This window comes from Ochotona princeps, chromosome 5, assembly GCF_030435755.1.
Source record: "Ochotona princeps isolate mOchPri1 chromosome 5, mOchPri1.hap1, whole genome shotgun sequence".
Lineage (NCBI taxonomy): Eukaryota > Metazoa > Chordata > Mammalia > Lagomorpha > Ochotonidae > Ochotona > Ochotona princeps.
Window position 1 is genome coordinate 72,557,797 of NC_080836.1, and position 19,983 is coordinate 72,577,779.

At 41.3% G+C, this 19,983-nt stretch overlaps 1 protein-coding gene across 9 annotated transcripts in view; it reads right to left on the reverse strand.

Moving 5' to 3' along the window:
• Positions 1–19,983, reverse strand: part of ANKRD44 (ankyrin repeat domain 44) — a 304,874-nt gene that overhangs the window by 7,166 nt on the left and 277,725 nt on the right. For 4 of the 9 annotated variants that reach the window (XM_058664770.1, XM_058664775.1, XM_058664771.1 and 1 more), the window contains exons 19-27: positions 17,635–17,722; positions 16,484–16,601; positions 14,418–14,634; positions 11,409–11,496; positions 10,519–10,602; positions 8,821–8,966; positions 8,264–8,346; positions 5,027–5,109; positions 3,416–3,507 (exon numbers count right to left, since the gene is read on the reverse strand). In XM_058664770.1, the coding sequence (XP_058520753.1) occupies positions 3,416–3,507; positions 5,027–5,109; positions 8,264–8,346; positions 8,821–8,966; positions 10,519–10,602; positions 11,409–11,496; positions 14,418–14,634; positions 16,484–16,601; positions 17,635–17,722 (999 nt within the window). Of the gene's footprint in view, positions 1–694; positions 1,117–1,550; positions 2,640–3,415; positions 3,508–5,026; positions 5,110–8,263; positions 8,347–8,820; positions 8,967–10,518; positions 10,603–11,408; positions 11,497–14,417; positions 14,635–16,483; positions 16,602–17,634; positions 17,723–19,983 lie in introns of those variants that run through there. The other 5 variants (XM_058664767.1, XM_058664769.1, XM_058664776.1 and 2 more) reach the window with 4 other exon arrangements.

Sequence of the window (19,983 nt, forward strand, 5' to 3'; positions counted from 1 at the left end):
CATTTAATATTTTCCTACTGATGAGTAATGCCAATGATTTGGATGTATTTCAAAAATTATTTTAAAAATCAATGAACCAGTTTCCTATTAAATGTACACACTGTCTTCAAATTTTGGTGCAATGTAGTTTTCATTGGAAATGCTATTAGATTTGGGCTCAGTCATTCAGATGGAAATTAATCATAGGTTTATTCGGGGGAACACTAGGATGCTACATTTATGTTTAGGAAAAAAAACACCTCAATTTTCCTATTCATCCAGCAACTTTAACAAAGATGTTAAAACTCTCAGAAGGAACTCAGAAAGAAATTCTGGATATTTAAGTGCTTATTAGAGAGGACTTAAGCAGTTGGACCCTCTTAGATTCATTCAGGCATTTTTCTGAAGATGAAAGCCTTTACCTTTGGCTTCTAGTGAGGAAGTCAACATCACAGCGAGAAGAAGCTTGAGGTATTTCCTACCCACTTCTTCCCTCCCCTCCCAGGGGACATGAATGTCACACTGCTACACTTCTGAGAACTTTCTGCTGAGTAACTAAAAAAAAAAAATTCTTCATAGTAAACAGCTGCCTCTCTCTCATGCATTATCCCCAAAGAAAAAGGATTAAATACACTTCTAAAAAATTTTTACTTAAAATGAGAGGTAGACTTTCATGGCAGTACCTAGCAAAACATGAAACAAAGCAAAATTGCGTATTCCAACCTATAGCCTTGCTGCCCTTCCTGTGTTTGATTAATTCTTTCCCTACTGACTTCTGGGAGCTCAAGTCCCAAATAATACTTGGATACAAACCAGGAAGTCAAGCTTGCGGCCCTTCCTCCGACCCAGGGGAATCAAGGCAAAGAGGAAAAGCTCCTGCAGTGCAAAGTCAAAATGTTTCTGAATCAGAGTCATTTTCATTGTACCCATCCTCGGAGCCTACGTTGTTATCGCACAGGCTCACCATGCTACCCAGATTGGAGAGGGTCGTCCTGCTCAAATTGTCTTTTTTTAAACACACGAAGTTGACAGCCGTCATTGTGCTGGAAGGAGAAAAAGGCATCATGGTAGCCAAAATGAGGGCGAGGCAGTCAGCCACGTCTTTGTTAGGAGCACAAGCCAGGGCCGGGGTATGACCTGGGCGTAAACGCAGACAAGGCAGTGGTTAGTTCCAGGGAGTCCAGGGGAGGCGGCGCGAGCATTTCACAGTACATCTCCTAGGCCCACCCAAGCCGAGATGTATGCTGAGTTAGAAATCATGCTAGGTAAAAGGTGAGTGACTCTTCCCAAGTCATGCTGGGGGTGAGGCTGGAGAGGGAGGGAGGGAGGGAGACACTGGGGGTGGGGAGGGCAGGTTTTCTTTTTTCTTTTCTTTCCCTAAGCTCACACAGCTACAGCAAGCACAATACTTTCTGAAGTTAGAATTTCTGCTTTCATCTACTGAACAGAAACAGGAGAAGGTGGGGATGGGACACAATTCCACAGGACAACCAGGAAGATGTTTCCACCTGCAAGCAAGTACAACACACACACACACACACACACACACACACACACACACACACACACACAACATGAGCCTCAGACTCAGACCACACAGGACTCTCATTCTGAGAACAATGACTTCGCATTGTAGCTAACTGTCTGTCGGATTAGAGAAAAACACTGCAAATTAGATGACAGTAAGATTGTCTAATGCTATTTTGTCTCGATACAGATAAAATATGCACTACCAAACCAACTGTAGAAAAATGGAATCTCGTGAGATCAGATACAAGAAGGTATGGTTGATTGTGACTCCAAGTCATTTAAGAGAAATTTCACAGGGTTTTGAAAAATAGTCATCCCACTAAGTAAAGTCCTAAATCGGAAATACAACAGATTTGGGAAATATATTATTCTTGTCACACCTGAAGAGTCGGATCATTCTCTACCATTTAGATTTTACGGGTTCAGTCCATATGAGAAACACATGCCTGGGTCAATCTACTCATTGTACAATCAGTCCTCTGCTTTGTTGGTCTGAAAGGACCACCCATACCTCTGCTGACCAGTTCCCACTCCACAATGGGCAGCGCACACACTCACTCGTTCAGAGGAACTAGCTTGGTAAAGCTTCGTATTTCACTGGCTTGCTTCTTATCACTTGACCTGATCCTCCCTCACCACTCCCCTGAGTACTTGAAGAGGTTATTCTTTCTGGTGTGAGAACAAGAATGGACATAAACATTCCATTCTGCAAAGGTTCAGTGGTGAGTATAGGAATTATGACAATTCTGGGCAAAACCTGCCCCACACGTTTGGGATGCGCTAAGCTCCAAGACAGGAGCTCGGATGCAGATGCACATATATATGCGAAAAAAAGGACAAAATTGGTTTATTCTGGTCTGTTTGGTCATTCTGGAGAAAAATTATAGGCCTCTGCATACCAATCTTAAAGTATAGAGTGGAGATAAGAGGGTGAGGAAACGTGACGTGAGAAAACCAAGGAGATGGAGTTAGAGAAAATTCTGTAGTTCCTACAGGAGCCACGTTGGGGACAGAGCAGGGCGCATGCTGGGTAAATGGGGCTGCAGAACCAAAACTGATAAGAGTTAACTACTGATGTCAGTAGGGCTGCTTACTTCTGAGAAATTGGCATGAGCTGCTAATTCCAATACCTGTAATAAGCAGTTGAGTCACATTAACACGTTATAATAATGAAATTAAATGCTATAAGTAATGTTATGTTTTAAAGAAATACTTAATTCATAAATATCCAGAAGTTCCTCTTTTGCTCCCAACGTTAATTAGTAAGCATTATGCTTAAAAGGGTAGCTTAGTACAATTCTAGGATTCATTAGTTTTCAAAATTTCTTAGGAAACAGAGTAGAAAGCTTCTGTGAAGAATCAGCTCATAGGAAAGAAATATTAGATAGATCAGGAGAAGCTTTCAAGCCTCGACATTAATTAAAATTTGTATTCATGGTCCCCAATTTGCGTACTGGGAATATGAGTTCTGATCTGTGCTTTTAACAAATTGTTTGATCTCAGAATGAATTGAAATACAATCAAAGACCTAGGTTTTTACTGGAGCCCTTGAGCATGCACTAATGACATATGTAATCCCAAACTCTTCAGTGTATGTAGTTAGCATTCTGAATGCCAAGTTGAAAGCTTTGTAATGTCTCTAAAAGATTTTTAACCACCACGCTGAGGAGTTAGAGACCAACTGCTGACGTTACATGCAGAATGAACAGCACTGGTGGGCCACAGGTAGACTGTGTGTTTTATGAAATGACAGACAGGACAAAGTATCCTTTGATTGCTCACACGCATGGAAATTCTAAGGAGAGCATTATGATTGCCTGTTCATAGGCTTCTGTCTCTCATTTTCCTCTGGTTTCAAACAGCACATGGAGGGTGCAACCAGTCCTCGTTCCCTTTCTCCACTTACCATTGTCATCCACAGCCAGCACACAGGCCCCTTTGGCCAGCAGCTCCTCGACTACCACCTTCAAGCCATTGCGGGCGGCAATGTGCAGCGGTCTGCAACACACAACAGCAAGCATTAGCGAGGCTACGTACTTGCAGGAAAATGTGGCATTCTGATTGCTTGAACCACTAAAAGGAAGAAGTACTTAAGGATTTACAAATGATACATGGGTCTTTTGACAGAGAAGAAAAGGTATTTGCTAACCAGACCTTTTCTAGGTGCCAATGATTCAACTGTTCTCACATGGTTGGCCCAGATCTCTTTGTGGGTATTATAAACATGCTGCATCTCAATCTCTATAACAGTAAAGGTTCTTACTTGATTGCTACCACAGCCTTGCCATCACTGTGTTCCACAGCTCCTCAACAGGGTTGGTATACAAATTATCATGCATATATGCACAGGCACTTCGGAAGGATTATGGAACAATAGAATTAACATATGAGCTTCCATATATATACATATGTATTTAATACACACATACATGCATGTATGTGTTTATACATATGTGTTTATATACATATGTGTACATGCACATGTATGTATACATGCATGTATTTTTAATTTGAGAAGCAGAGGAGAGGAGAGAGACAGACTGACTCCCATCCACTTGCTCACTTCCTACATGCTTGCAGCAATCAGAGCTGGGGACAAAGTCAGGAGCCAGTGTGACCCAAACTAGAATTCCCACATGGGTAGCAGGAACCCAATTATTCTTGGGCCATTACAACTGTTTCTCAGGGTCCACACTACCAGGAAGCTAGAGCTGGGGGCTGGAGCTGGGAACTCAGATATGAATATGGACACCATAATCACTAGTCACTTGCTCTGGTAAGCCTCTGTTGGTGCAAAAAGATGTTGGAAGAAATATCCAGCTTTTAAATCACATGGCTATTATATATGAACTTCTTGAAGAACTTCTGTATATAATTTCAAATGGTGTTATTACTAAAAGCACACAGATGTTTTACTGAATTCTTAATCCCTTAGAGATTAATGTCAAACTCAGCATACTGCACTTTATACTTAACAATCTTAAATGGAAAAATAAATTCCTAATATTCCTTTGTCTTTAAAACAAATGCATACATAATCTCCTAAAATGAAACCTAAAGCAGCTTTGAGATCTTTCACACCAAGGGTTACAATGAATCACATTAAAATATAATTAAGACAAATGGCTTAGAAATTCATTGAATGTATTCTGGGAACATGATTTATAAAACTGCCATTTTCCAATCAGAATATATAATGTTAAAATGTAAAACAAATATGTCAGTTTTTTCTAGCAGCCCACTAAAATTACAGCATTTCTACAGAAATAACAGTAAAGGAAAAATACAGATCTCAAAGAACCTTATGACAATGTATCAAAATGAGAATTCTAAGCAAACAGTTGAGCTCAGTCAACAGTTGTTGGTGAATGATTGCAAATCTCATGGCAAGAAGGCCCCGGGTCTACCTTCCTCATCACTGCACTCCCCAGTGCTAGCCTGACACAGCCAACTCTAAACACTTGTTGAATAAATTACTATGACTCTAAGTTCAAGTAAGACTGAAATAGTTACTTACGTCTGCAGTGCATTATTTTTTGCATTAATAAGGTTCTCATCTTGTATCTTGTCAAGTATTAACAAGGCACATTTCTCATGACCCTAATAAAGAAAAAGGAGTGATAAGAAACAGGAAACACAGACAGGTTACTAAAAAATTACTTCATTATGCTTTAAACTGCAAATGAATTTCCTCTAACCAAAAACATTTTATAGGACTATTTTCTGAGTACTGTTTTTTCTTCTAAAACAAAAAAATGGGCCCCAGATACTCTAATATTCTATATAAGGTCAATTAAAAGAAACGTGTTAACATAGATCTGAACTAAAATGGTGACACTTCTGAGATAATTGTTAGAATTAATGCCTGGAGGGCTAAAGCAGATGCTAATGTAGCACGCTCAGCTGGTAAACAGAGTAGAATTAGAAGTATCCTTTAAATCCTTCACCATTACTTTGTATACATATATTGGGTCCAATGTGTTTCCTGAAGCCTTCAGTTACCACCTCAGTGATCCATCATCACTGGATTTCCCATTACAACAATTATTTGCATCATTCCTCACCATTTACTCTTTGCACCATGAAGGGACCCTACATCAGGAAACTCATTCTTTTCTTCCCTCAACTAGGGGGTGGGGACATCTCTCTATCTCACAATAATAGGCAACTGATAGTTTTAAAAGATCTGAGACCCTTTCATAGCTTCAGGCCTGGTGCCCTTTTAAGGAGTCATGGCATTCTAAGCCCTTGCCCCTGGACCTCTAGCATGAAGTTCAGCTGGCAGTGAAATACACTGCCTCTAAGGCAGACTCCAGACCTCATACACCGATGTAGATTTCAATACAATTTCTAGTTGATTTGTTTGCACAATAAAGTTTGAGAAGCACTGTATTTACACTAACACCGAATGCTTTGACAAGAACCTCATCAAACTAAGCACCCTTTGTGATTTCCACAGGATTCTCAGAGCACAAAGAAACTGTCGAAACTTGTGGCAACGCCGAACCTACATAACACCTTCAGCATTTTAACTCTGCTGAAATTAATCACCGTCGCTGGTGTCAACTGGCACCATACCACAATGTCATATGTGGGATGCAATTAAACATGATTTTAGAAATGTCCCTGGCTCTTTCATTCCAGCGTGCTGCTGGCAGGATGCACACTACTGTGACCTTATCAGAGAATGATCTGGTTTTTAAAATGTTCACATCTTTAAGCTCAAGAAGGCTACACTGAGTAACTTCTCTCTCTCTCTCTCTCTCTCTCTCTCTCTCATTTTTAAGATTTATTTATTTTTATTGGTAAGACCATTTATAGAAAGAAGGAGAGAGAGAGAAAGATCTTTTATCTGGTGGTTCATTCTCTAAATGGTTACAGTGGACAGAGCTGAGCTGATTTGAAACCAGGAGCCAGGAGACTCTTCTGGGTCTCCCACTGCAGGTGCAGGGTTTCAAGGCTTGGGCCATCCTCTATTGCCTCCCTAGGCCACAGGCAGAGAGCTGGATAGATAGTGGATTAGCTGGACACGAACTGGCACCCTTATGGGATCCAGGAAGGTTAGCCAATTGAGCCATTGCTCCAGGCCTGAGGAATTTATCTTAAAAACGAATAAGGATTCCTAGAAAATATTTCCCTATAATAAGCTTTATAACATTTGACAATAATGTCTCTGTCCAATAATAGCAGATGGATTGAATAAGGGATGGCCTATTCCTAAGTTGAAGTGTCACACAGATTTTTAAAGCACCATATGGGGCCAGCATTGTGCAACAGTAAATAAAGCTGCTGCCTGGAGTGCCAGCATTCCATGTCGGCTTTGGTTCCTGTTCCAGATGCTCTACTCCTCATTCAGTTCTCTGCTAATGGTTTGGGAAAAACAGCAGAGGACATCCTAGGCATTTGGGCTCCTGTCACCCATGTGGGCAATGTGGATGAATTTTCTGGATCCTGCCTGGTCCAAAGTCAGCTATAGAGTCCATCGGGATGAATCAGTGGATGGAGGAGTTCTCTCTGTTTATAATCCTTTTAAATAAATAAATAAAGATTATAAAATATGATCTCACTTCTTTAAAATAATACATTTATAGATACACATATACATGAACATATCTTTCCAAGGAATACATATGCCCCTAAAATCTTTTATGTGGAATAAGAACCTGGAACAACACATAAACTCAAGCCTATTAACAAAAAAATTTGTTTCCTGCAATGAGCTATATACCAGAAAAGAAGGTAGAAAGAGAAAAATGTGTATTTATTGGTTTCTCATTATTTTTTACTAGGTTTTACAATGTCTTCAAGTAGAATAAAATAAAAACAAAATAAATAATTTATGTTTCACTTTAAAGACTTGTTAGTTTATCTGAAAGAGTAACAAGAACGGAGGTTGGAGACACAAAGGCAGATCTTCATCCACTGGATCACTCCCCAATAGCCACAACCTGAGGGCTGGGCCAGGCCAAGGCCAGCAGACGGGAACTCCGTCCAGGTCTTCCGCATGGATGGCAGGGACCCCACATAGTTGAGTCATCTTCCTCTGCCTTCCTGGGTACTTAAGCAAGAAGCTTGCTTAAAACTGGAGCAGCTGGGATGCCAAAGTAGCTCTCTGATATGGCTGCAAGTGGCAACTTGATAGGCTGTGCCACAGCACTAGCCCCTACATTTTAGCAGTGATTTAACTGAGGCCCTAACCTGCTCCTTAACCTGCTCACTAAGATACAGATACAGTGGCAGCACCAGCACAGACGTGGTGAGAAAGTAAAAGGCAGATGCCGCTGCCGACAGCTTGTGCTCCTCCTTCATGCTGGTAAAGCCCATTAGCCTGGTGTGCCTGCGGCCCCCCCACCCCCCATTTCATCCAAAATTGAAAGCATTCTGAGCAAATGTACTCCTTCAAAGTCAGGATTCTACTGGCATTATTATTGTCATTACTACAATGCCAAGAGACAAGGGCAGACATTTGGGCAGGCATTTGGTAAGATGCATCTTGGGATATCCACTCCCCATCCTGGAATGCCTAGGTTCCCATCCTCTCCCTGCTTATGCGCATCTTGATCTTGATGGCTAAGGAGCTGGGTCCCCATCACCCACAGGGAGACCTGCACCGAGTTCCGGGCTCACAGCCATTAGGGGATTTTGGGGAATGAACCAGCAGATGAGAAAGCTCTGCTTTTCAAATCAAATAAATACTTCTAAATTATTCTCAAAAACTCCTTTAAGCAACAGTGTTTTCAGTTAATTTACATACTTTACTGCTAGCCAAATGTAAGGGTGTATTCAAGTCTTTATCCTTTATGGTCAGGTCAGCCTGGGCACTGTTCACCAAAATGTCTACAGAAAAAGCAAAAAAAAAAAAAGTTATTTAGATTAGATGCTAATCACATGCATTTTCAAGAAGTTGTTACAAAAACAACATTTATGTTAGTTTGGATTCTATTTTGTGGGGTTTTTTTAAAGAAAAAAACAAACAATTTATTGTCGTATTGGTTCTAATTCTAAGGTTGACAGGCATTAATTTTATTTTCTAGTTTTTCATCATGACCAGTTAAATGATTCTGCTTATAACCCTGTGTTTCTACACGTCAAAAATCTCACTGCATAAAGACTGCTTCCTACTGACAGCACTTACACAATTCTCCAGTGACACAAAACACCTGGGCACACAGTCAGGCAGCTTAAGTGCGACTGTGCACGGCCCCTTTCCACACATACATTCTAAGAATGTGACTGATTTTTCTTTTGAATTTCCACTATTTTCTGTCACTGGGGAAGCATGAACACGAAGTGCACGTGACAAGTACACACCCACAGCGCCTGCCTGCCCGTTCTCAGCAGCCATCATCAGGGCCGTCTTCCCGGATTGGTCCACTGCGTTCACTTGAGCGTTGTGTCTCAAAAGAAGCTGCAAGCACTCCACGTGGTCAGCAAAGGCTGCTGCGTGAAGGGGTGTCCTCAAAGAATTAAAAAACATAGGATTTTAGTTTTCTATAAACTTACCCTCTCTTTAGTAACTGCCTGAGAAACTGCATGGTGTTACCCTTGGAAATTCCAATCTCCCAGGTAAGAGTCGTTGACCACACACCCTCTGAAGGCCTGACTGAAGTGTTACCTATGTGAATGGCGGTCTCTACATGTGGAGAGGGGTGTATGCAGCGGCTGGGTTAGTGAATCTTTAGTGCCCCTTTAGTCTTGAGACCCAGTGAGTTCATTCTCCTGTTGGAAATAGATACTCATACAATTGAGTCTTAGAAGTTCAGGCAACTGGCTGATTGAGTACCAATTTTAAGTCTACATCGTCCAGTGTAAGTGGCTGATGATTTGTCAACATTAAAAGCTTATTGGGGCTATCACTGTGGCACAGAGAGTTAAGCTTCCACTTGCGACACCCTCCCCCCAGCAGTACTTTTGATGCAGTGGGCTAATTGATAGCTGACGCTCATGGGGGAGTCTTGGGTGAAGTTCCTGGCTCCTGGCTTTGATGTGGCTCAGACCCGGCTACTGAGGCAGGAACAGATGGAAGCAATCTCTCTCTCTCTTACTCTGCATTTCAAATTAATCAGTTTATTTTAATGTGATAAAAAATAATTGATCTTTTCACTTGTTTTTCAGTTATACTTAGTCATGTCTATGACACACCCATGAGCATGTTTACTTCAAAATAACAAAATATGGGAGACAATCTAAATGTTCTTCAAGAGAGGGCAAGCAGAGTAAAAACACGATACATCAAGCCAAGGAAACAGCATGCAGCATTAGAAGGGCTGTGAAAAGACTGGGCGTTGGGCACAACAGAGAAGACCCCACTTGCAACATTTGCAACACTTGCAATGCGTGTTAGAGTGCCTGGACTCAAGTCCTGCTCCTGCTGGTGACACAGCTCTCTACTAACGTGCACCTTGCAAGGACAGCAGGTGATGCTTCAAGCAATCAGATCCTCACAGCCATGTGGGAAACCAAGATCGAACGCCAGGCTGCCAGCTGTTGATTGGCTCCTGTACAGCTTTCATAGGCCCTTGAGGACTGAACTACAAGATAACATGGCCTCTATTTCTCTCTTTCTGGCTTTCAGATAAATGAGAAATAACTTGTTTAAAAAATGGAATATGGCAAAGTTGTATATCCTACTATGAAAAGGTCTCTAAAACATAAAAAGAGCATTTCCATGAATGGCATAAACTTCTTACAGAAAAAGAATTGTGTATATATATATATATATATATATATATATATATATATATATATGTTTTGGTGATATATACATAAAATGCTTAGAGAAATTAAGAATTTGGAAAGAACAGTGGATAGCAGCTTCCCCTATGGAACAGAATAAGGATTTTGTGTCAAGAGGGGGAGTTCTCTTAACTATATATCCTTTTTATAAAAATTTAAAAAGATATGCTATGCATTGCTCTTCTAAAAAAATTAGGTATCTTGCCGCTCTGTAATGGCACAGCAGACTATGCTTTACTAACACGGAAGGCAAAGCCGTTTCAGGAGACTTACCTGCCTTTGTCATCTCGACAACTGACGATGCTAGAATCTATGGCCCCAAGGAGCAGGGAGGCACAGTTCTCGTGATCATTTATTCTGAAATCAAAATGGATTTTCATGTAAAAATTTCACTCCTTTAAAACATATTTGCCTTCCTAACTCTTCTTTCCATCTACTGTATATTTAATCTTGTTCATTTTTTTAAATCTCACGCAAATATTTTGTGGAATATATCTCAATGACATAACTGCTGCAACCCTTGCAGTAGCGCTTTGCTGCACAGCAAGTACACAAGGACCCCTGCGAGAAGTTTTGCAGATAACATGGTTCCTTAAGGTTCAGAGTATCTCCATCACTGGCTTCTTCTTAATGCCTCCAATATTTTTTCAACCAAGTTACACAGCTTTATGCCAAGTTCAGAGGCAATGCTATAGGCAATGTCCCCAGGATGACCCATGCAGGGGTCACTTTAACTGTCTTCCCCAAATTATGGCTCACACAAGACAAGAACAAAAATTGCATTTCTCCAAAAAAAAAAAAAAATTACAGCATGTGGAGAGTTACCAGTATACCAAAAAAATTCTTCCTGGTATAAAATGTACTTCCAAGCATATTGCTGAAATCTCAACTTATGTTCAGAACTCCGGAAGAACTCTTCACATTACTGGAATGTGAAGAATGTCACATGTCATGGCCTGCCCTGCCATACAGCTGGTGAGATGGATCTGGGGCATCTCATCAAAGGGTTCAGGAAGCTTATTAACACTGGGGATCACACTTTGCTATCACACCTATTTGTCTTTAGCAGAAAATGGAGTATTTTAGCATTATCTGCTACCTGAATGTTTTTTTCCTTTCCTAAAAGCACTAAAACATCATTACCTTCAAGCATTTTTACTTACATTGCACAGTGCAGTGGAGTGAAGGGATTACCAACAAATTTACGAAAACATTTTTGCTCCAAAAGGACCTCTATGCAGTTCTCATTACCTGTAGGGAATCAAAAGAATTTAGGGAGTCTCCAAGAAATCTTGTTCCACCGAATGCTGTTGTTGTTTTTTTCATTAAACATTGAGTTCTAGCTCATGAATTTTCCTGAATTGGTTGGCTGTTCACTCTCCAAAGAATAAAATTAACAAAATGTCAAAATGCTATTAACTGTTTTCACAGGTGTTCTGAGACATCAAGGCAAACAAAACAGTGAAGGCCATATGGTTTGGTGAGAGAGAGAAGACTTCCTATTTGTAAACAGACTAGATTCTATGTCACACTCAGCTCTCATAGCAAGATGCTAACATAGGCATGCCCCAATTTGGCCATATCTGTAAGAGAAAACTTACTTTCACCTACATGATTAGGTTTACTTACAGTTGTGTATCCCAGTGACAGGGAGAAGTCACAATTTACAGAAAATAGTACTTGAAATGTTACATATGAAAACATTTGGACTGTAAAAGCCCAGTGAAGTGTTCATAATGGCCCTGAGAACAGTCCCTAGCATGCAGTAAGCACCCAGTAAGTATCTTTTTAATAAGCAGATGAATGAATGTAAGGAATTATTTTTTTAAAAATGACAGGTGATTTCCAATTCAGCTGAACTTAATTCGCCTCCATCAGCTTGCACATCACATGGCCTGAGACAATTTAATTGCTGTCTACTCATATGAATTCTCCTAAGGGATGCTGTTTAGGACAGCACATAGGCACACCATTCTCTAGGTTGGGACCCTGTGATTCCCCACCCAAAGGTCTGTGTAAATAGAATTTGGAGCTTCTGAATTATTTCAAATACTTCCAAATATCTGAGCTCACACATGCATGTATATACACACACATAGTAATCACAGCTCCTAAGATAACATTTTATTAGAAGGATAAAAATACAAAAAATTATAGGAGCAAAATAAGAAATTGATGGGGAAATATTCATATAATCTGAAGGTAGCATTTTTAAAAAGTTTGGAAGCTTAAATATCATCAAGTGTTATCTGATAGCTTCAAATACGTAAAGCTCAAACTCTGCAAGGAAAATGGCATCATACGCAAGGGATTAAAAACACAACCTACAAAACCCACAGAGATCAAATCACTAAGACAAGGTGTTCCCACGAGCCCACCAGGAAAAGAATATGCACAGGTGCTTCTGCAAAGTCAACAGGAATTAAAAATGAGCAAAGGATAGGAAAGCTAACTTCCAGAAGAGGATGTATAAATGGACAATAAATTGCTATTATGTAGAGAGATGCAAACTGAAACAACGAGATCACCTTTTTCCTTGACCGTGAAACTGACAAAAACAAAAAGCAGTATCCTAGGACAACAACGATGTGGGGAAACGTTAACTTGTATACATGTTTGATGAGATGGTAATTAGGAGACTGGCGGCAGACACTGCCTACCACTCCTTTGTAGCATGTTCAATAAAATTTATTCAGCTCACTCAAAAAAGTTACGAGAACATTTTTGCTAAACAACATGATATAATGTATTGAAATTTAAACATGTATGCCCTATACTCAGAAAGTTCATGCCTGGAAATTTATCTGACAGACTTATGGTGCCAAAATATGAACACACACTATCACATTTTTGTCACAGGAAAACAACCGGAGTGCAAATCAACAAGAATAAGTGATAAATTCTGGTTGTTACAGAAGGAGAACCCCCTACACATTCATGGAAAAAAATGGAATGAAAAGATAAGTAGGCTTATTTTGCTATAAAACATTTTTGAAATCTAAGTAAGCATTTCTCATAGTACACATTTACCATTTTCTTTTTAAAGAATGCTATACACAGCTATGCAAAAGATTAATCTGCACTGATTTGTCAGGATATATGCAATGGAATTTTAAGTAAATGTGACCACAAAAGAAATAGGTTGATATTTATTATATGATTCCAACTTTAAAAACAGATGCGCATTCATTTGTATTCACATTTACAAGCATTAATATTCTCAAAGAAAAAGCTGTGACAGGCATATTCCAAAGTATATCAGAGTAGACTAGAAATGGAAACTCAATGTTACTTCAGATACTTCAGTATTTTTTAACTGATACAAGTAGCATGCTTTACATTTTATTGAAATAAATAAAATATAAAATTTAAATCCACTATATAATAATGCAACAAAATAAGTGGGGAATATAAAATTTAAAAGATATACCAATAAATGTCACATATCTATTAGCAAGTGTGACAGGTTATTACATAATTTTTAAAATTTTTATTTGTATTATTTTAATTCATTGTGGAATCACTGTTTATCATATATAAAGAATCCAAATTAAAACTGCTTGTTTAAGTTCACTAGAAGCTATGGTTAGCAGTTGTGCCACGGATTTTTAGAAAAGGGAAAAGTTAATAATTAAGATATCATAGCAGCTATGAAGGGGAAGAACACTATTCAAAAACAACCCTAACTTTAAAAAGGTATCTTGGATGCAAAGATTGAAAACTATCATTGGACCCAGCATGGTAGCCTAGTGGCTAAAGTCCTTGCCTTGCACGCGGGGATCCCTTATGGGCACTGGTTGGTGTCCTGCTGGCCCCGCTTCCCATCCAGCTCCCTGCTTATGGCCTGGGAAAGCATTCAAGGATGGTTCAAAGACTTGGGACCCTGCACTTGTGTGGGAAATCAGGAAGAGGCTCTGGGCTCCTGGCTTCGGATTGGCTCAGCTCCAGCCATTGTGGCCGCTTGGGGGGGTGGGAGTGAATCATTGGATGGAAAATCTTCCTCTCTGTCTCTCCTCCTCTACATATATCTGACTTTGCAATGAAAATAAATGAATCTTAAAAAAAAAAGAAAACTTTTGTTCGCTGCATCATGCTGTTATTTCCTCCATGGAAATCACAGTGGCCTGGTGGTGGGAAGCCTAGCAGAATCAGTCACATGGCAAACAACTCACCATTGTAGCAAGCCCAGTGCAGCGGCGTGTAGCCCTGGTTATCTTTGAAACAGCAGTCCTCCTCGGAAAGGGCCATCTGGAGCAGCTCACTCAGCCATGTGGCGTGGCCCCGAGCGGCTGCATAGTGCAAGGGTGTCCTCCCTCTGGCATCTCTACAGAGAATCGACACTTCATCTTCCAGCAGCATTTGCACACATTCTTCGTGTCCTGTCATAATCTGATGCATTGCAATTTAAACACAAAACTTATTTTTGCAGGGCAGAAACTCAGGAAATAATACAGTTGGCTGAAGCTGGCCTCACAGTAACCACCTATGTAACGGACTTAAAGAAAATAGACCCTATCTTACGGCAGAGCTGGGAAGCAGGCCAATCCAGCTCCATAACAGAAAAGCCTGTGACTGCTAACATTCTGGAAACCTCTCTTGACTCTCCAGGTATAACCATGAAAGGACCATGATGTGGTAAAAAACATCAGCTCAAGACTCAAGAGGGAGGCTGGTACGATGTCCTACTAGTCAAGTCCTCGCCTTGCACAGGCTGGGATCCCATATGGGCACTGCCTGGTGTCCTAGCTGCCCCACTGCCCACCCAGCTCCCTGCTTGTGGCCTGGGAAAGCAGCAAAGCATAGTCCAAAGTCTTGGGACCCTGCACCTGCAGGGAGACTCTGGCTCCTGGCTTTGGACTGGCTCAGCTCTGGCCATTGCAGTCACTTGGGGAGTGAACCAGCAGATGAATCTTTCTCTCTCTGTAACTCTGCCTTTCAAAAACAATGAATAACTCATCAACTTTTTATAAAAAGACTCAAGAGGTTGTGAGTGAAATCATGCTCTCACCCTTGTTAATCTTGGGCGTCACCTCTCTGTGTCTTGATTTATTTACCTATAAATGTGATCGGTATAATGACCTCACAGATTGTGACGAGGACTAAGGAAACACTATATAAGGTTCCCAGGCTGGTGCAGAGTTTCCAGGGAGTGCTTCAGAAACAAAAGCAGGAATTTTAATCAAGATCATTTAGAGTTCCTCCTTGCATTACTGGGGGAGTTGGGACCATATCCAAGTAGTAATTTTATGACCGCAGTTTGTTTTCTATTTAGTTCATTAGTTGCACTTTAAAGAATTCAAGAGCAGGCACTGGGCCCAGTGGGTTGAGACGGCCCTTAGTAGACCTGTGGCCAACATTGGAGTGCCTGCTTTGGGTCTCAACTCTGTCCCCAATTTCAGCATCCTCCACATGCATACCCCAGGAGGCAGGTGATGGTTCAAGTACTTGGGTTTCTGTCACCCACAGGAGACACTAGGTTCCCAGTCTCCAGCTTTGGCCTGGCCCAGCCCCAGTTACTGTGAGGATTTGGGGACAGAGCCAGTGGATGGGAGATCTCTTTCTCTGTCTCTTTTCTCCCCCCTCTCTGCCTTTAAAAAAAAAAAAAAGGTTTAGAGTTACAAAGAATTGGCCACAAGATGCATATCCTCACCATCATTTGTAATAAAAAGCTAGCAGTATCATCACTATTCAAAAATCAGGTAATCATTAAAATAAATGATAGCACCTCAGCACAATGGCACATTAAGAATGATGACATGGAGAACATTTTGTGACACGGCAAAGGTTTTTTGACTTATACTAAGAAAAGAAAAAGCAGATTACAAACAGTATCTTCAGTAGTCTCTCTTTTGAAATTTAAAATAAAACCACATGCAGAAATAAAGAAAAAGACTGGAGATAAATAGATATGCACATCTCTACAGGAGGTGTGATTACTGGTGATTGCGATTTTCTTCTCTATGATTATCATTTTTCTTTTTGGGGGGATATTTTCAGTGATGTTCAGGTATCTTGTAATCAGAGGGCAAAACCAATTCCACCAACTACAGGTGTTCACAGATCCATGACGCCACTCTAACATGAAACCCTAAGTGGACCTTTCATTACATTACCTTTCCAAAGATTCTGTAATCTCTTTTTGACTGAGATTAATTGATCATTCTGGGCAATAAGGGGAAAAAAAGAAAATAAGCTCATGGAAACATTGCTTGGTGAAAGCTGAGAGCTTTATACACACCCCTCTGTGTAAAGCTGTGCAGCCCATGATGTCGACAGCATCCACGTTTGCTTCCTTTTCAAGTAATAAGGAAACGGCATCAATGTGTCCATATGCCACTGCAAGCATCAGCGGGGTTCTAGGGAGACAGAGATACTGCCATCAGAAAGATCAAGAAACACACATCACTATCCCCCCTCCCTTTTTTTTTCTTGGATGTGGCTTAAAATGTTCTGAATGTTCCTGGTTTGCTATAAGCCTTGTGGAACACGTTATCTGGCTCTGCTCTAATGCCATGGGGAATGGTGTCAGTAGAACGGAATCCCGGGGATGGGGATCTGTAGGGGGAGGCTCCTTTTCCAAATATTCCTGCAAACCCCATCATCTTCAGAACTACGGAGCACTTACTAAACCTGGGTATGTAGAAATGCTGTTGCTTCTAACACAGCAGCTCTACTCCCATGGCATTCTGTGTTAGATTTTTGCCCAAGATTCCATTTTGACAAAATTTCACTTCCTTAAAGCTGAGTCTAGGGGGGGTGGGAGTGGCAGTGGGGAATATGGTATCCGAGAGCGGCGGTCCTGATCTGCTCACAGCATTGATTCACACACCTAGGACTCATCATAAGTGCTTTGTCAATGGACAGAAACTACTTTAGAAAATCAAACTTAAGGAACAACGTGCAAAGGATATTTAATCATGACCTCATGAGGTTTGTTCTGCTGCCAGTATTAATTTAAAACTGGTTATGCAGCAGCTTCAGAAGAGGGTGGGGTTGGGTAGAAAGATATTTTTAAACATATTTCAAAATAGGTAGGGGATATTTCTGAACAGACAGGAAACAGGACCACAGCTTTAGAAAGGTGGTCAATCTCATTAAGTTATGCGTACATCCTTTCTTCCTGGATACACGTGCTAGCACAGCACAAGGCTAGAGTTTCACCCAAATATAAAAGCATACTTCAAAAATGTTCATGGAAATGCAGATTCTGAAAAAAGATATGCATGGATTTCACAATTCTCTGCAGTAACACAACCTCATGTTTAAATTCCATTTTCCATGAAGTCTGTATATACAGGTAGAATTCAGCAAGCAGCTCTCCGGCTATTTAACAACTACATGCCTCTGGTGATAGAAATGTCAACCCAAGGCCAAGGCAAGAACACTTACTGTCCTTTGGCATCTTTCACATCAACTGCTTCTGGGTTGTCTGCGATTTCTAGTAACAGTCGCAAACACAGGGTATGACCATTAATTACTGAAAAAGAAAATAATGGGCATTGTTTTAATAGACCACCGTGACAGATTTCCTCCGAAAACTGAATGTATTTGGACTTCATTTCGCTTTTTCCAATTCTTGCCAACAGATTCTCCTGGGTGGTTTCCAATTCATAACTGCTTCCTGACACAGCCTACCCCAGGCTCAGTCTCTCCTTCGTTCTGTCTGGGCCTCTTTTTAAGTTTGACGGCATTTATTCCTCTGACAGACAAGCAGACGGATCAGAGAGCAAAAATAACTTGAGCAGACCCATCCCTGGGTCACTCCCTAAATGCCTGCAGGGTGTCGGGGCTGGGAAGCTGGGAGATGGGATCAAGTCCAGCCCTGTCACCTGCAGCCTCCGCGGATCTGCACTCCGATACAGGAGCAGGGCCTGCTGCACCTCCGAGTCAATCAATCGCTAGCCTACACGCCTGTGTCAGCAGCCTTGCCTTCTGGATCCTCACCTTTATTTTCTGGGAGTTCTCATTCAGCTTGAGCTCCTTTCTGGTCTTCCTGCATGGGACTGGTCATCTCTCCCCACTGGTCATGTTTCCTTTTCTTGTCCCTTTAAGTCAGTCATCCCATTTTTCTCTCATTATTCTGTATCTACCAGTCTCTAGCCTTTCTTTTTCTAAGGAAGAAGGGGAAAGAGAGGGAGGTGGAGGGAGCCAGGATCTGAATGGAAGGAGGAGGAGACGTGAAGCAGAGGGGAGGGGCTGAGAGAGAATAGGTCCTGCCTCTTCAGTTCCCCTGGTTCTCCCTCCCTTGGGCGGGAGCTGGTGCAGCACTCTCCTAACTGATCAGTGCTGCCTCCAGCTGGACGTGACCTGTAGGTGCACGTGATCCAGTCAGTCCTGCTCACTGATGATCTCAGGAGACGCATGGATGGGACCAGTGGCCGCAGGACCCCCTCCCCAGACAAGCTTCCTTTCTCTGTCCAGGGCTCATGTAGGCCGTGGGGGTCCTCTGCTGCCTTCCCCTTGTGCCTCCTCTTACCTCCCCTGCTGAGTTCTGACTTAACTCCTTACCCCTAACTTCCTGAGTGGCTACACTTCCTTCCCAGCAGACCAAGAGAGTCCAAAAGGGGACAGGAACTTAAGCCCACAAGTGTCAACCTTGACCAGCTGGGACATACCCTGTCTATATGTACTTGGTCAGTCACTTTTTTTTTAAGGAACTGGAGGTGCCCCATGGGCTGGGAAGTGACAGTCCCTGGAGGAATACACTAACCTCAGCTTGTTAAATGTGCCCCCCAAAAAGCTTCATGGCAGGCATACTCCATTCAGAGGGAGATGAGAACAGTATGATTAACATTTCAAATGTGACCTCCTCTCCTCTCTGAAACAATCACATTGCCATAAAATACATTGAATTTGCCTTGTTATTAATGTGAAGAGGGAAGGGAATAGGCCAGCTCCATTCGGTAGTTAAGGGTTCTTCTAAGAGCCATGTTTTACAGTGCTTTTTATTGTTTGCCAGTCATGAGAGGCTGCTAATTTAACCAGAACACATTTTTTCCATACATATTAGAATTACCTCATATTCATCCCCATCACTCAAATGAACAACAGAAAATAATGCCCACATTTTGTAGTTCGCGGCAGTCAGCTCATTCTTGGCAGCAACACATTTATGCATCCCAGGAGGAGATTTGGGAGATTGGAGCACAGGTAATGTGCCATTGTTTTCTGCTTCTAAAAATCACATTAAATCTGTAACCACTGGCAAAATATGTAAGCCGTTTGATGGTGATTAGCATGGGACCGTGAAATAGCATAGGCAGTGACGAACTACAGGTGATGGATTCAGAAAGATGGAGAGGTAGTGTATTGCACTGACTCCTTTGTGTGTTCCATCTAACATTCTTTAAATTCTCAAAATCATTCCAAGGATTCTTAATTTTTGCTAAATCTAAGAAGAAAAAAATCACCCAAACTCATATTACTCACTCAGCATGCTGAACAGCAAAATAATTTCTGCTGTCAGGCTTTGTTTTGGATACAGCTTTCTGCTCTTAGCTCAAAGTCTTGAGAGACATTTAACTCCCCTCGACAGTAAAAGCACAGCCTAGCTCAGCGTCTCACTGGCTTCCCACAGACTATGTGTTTTTACTCTTTTGGTCAAAAGATGCTGTCTTCCCCAGCTATGCCGGGCCAGGTCTGGCTTTGTCCTACTCTCTCCCTGGTTGTCAGCGACAGCTGCTTGTCATGCTGCAACAAGGCCACACCTGTCACTGAATGCATCTGGGATGAAATTCT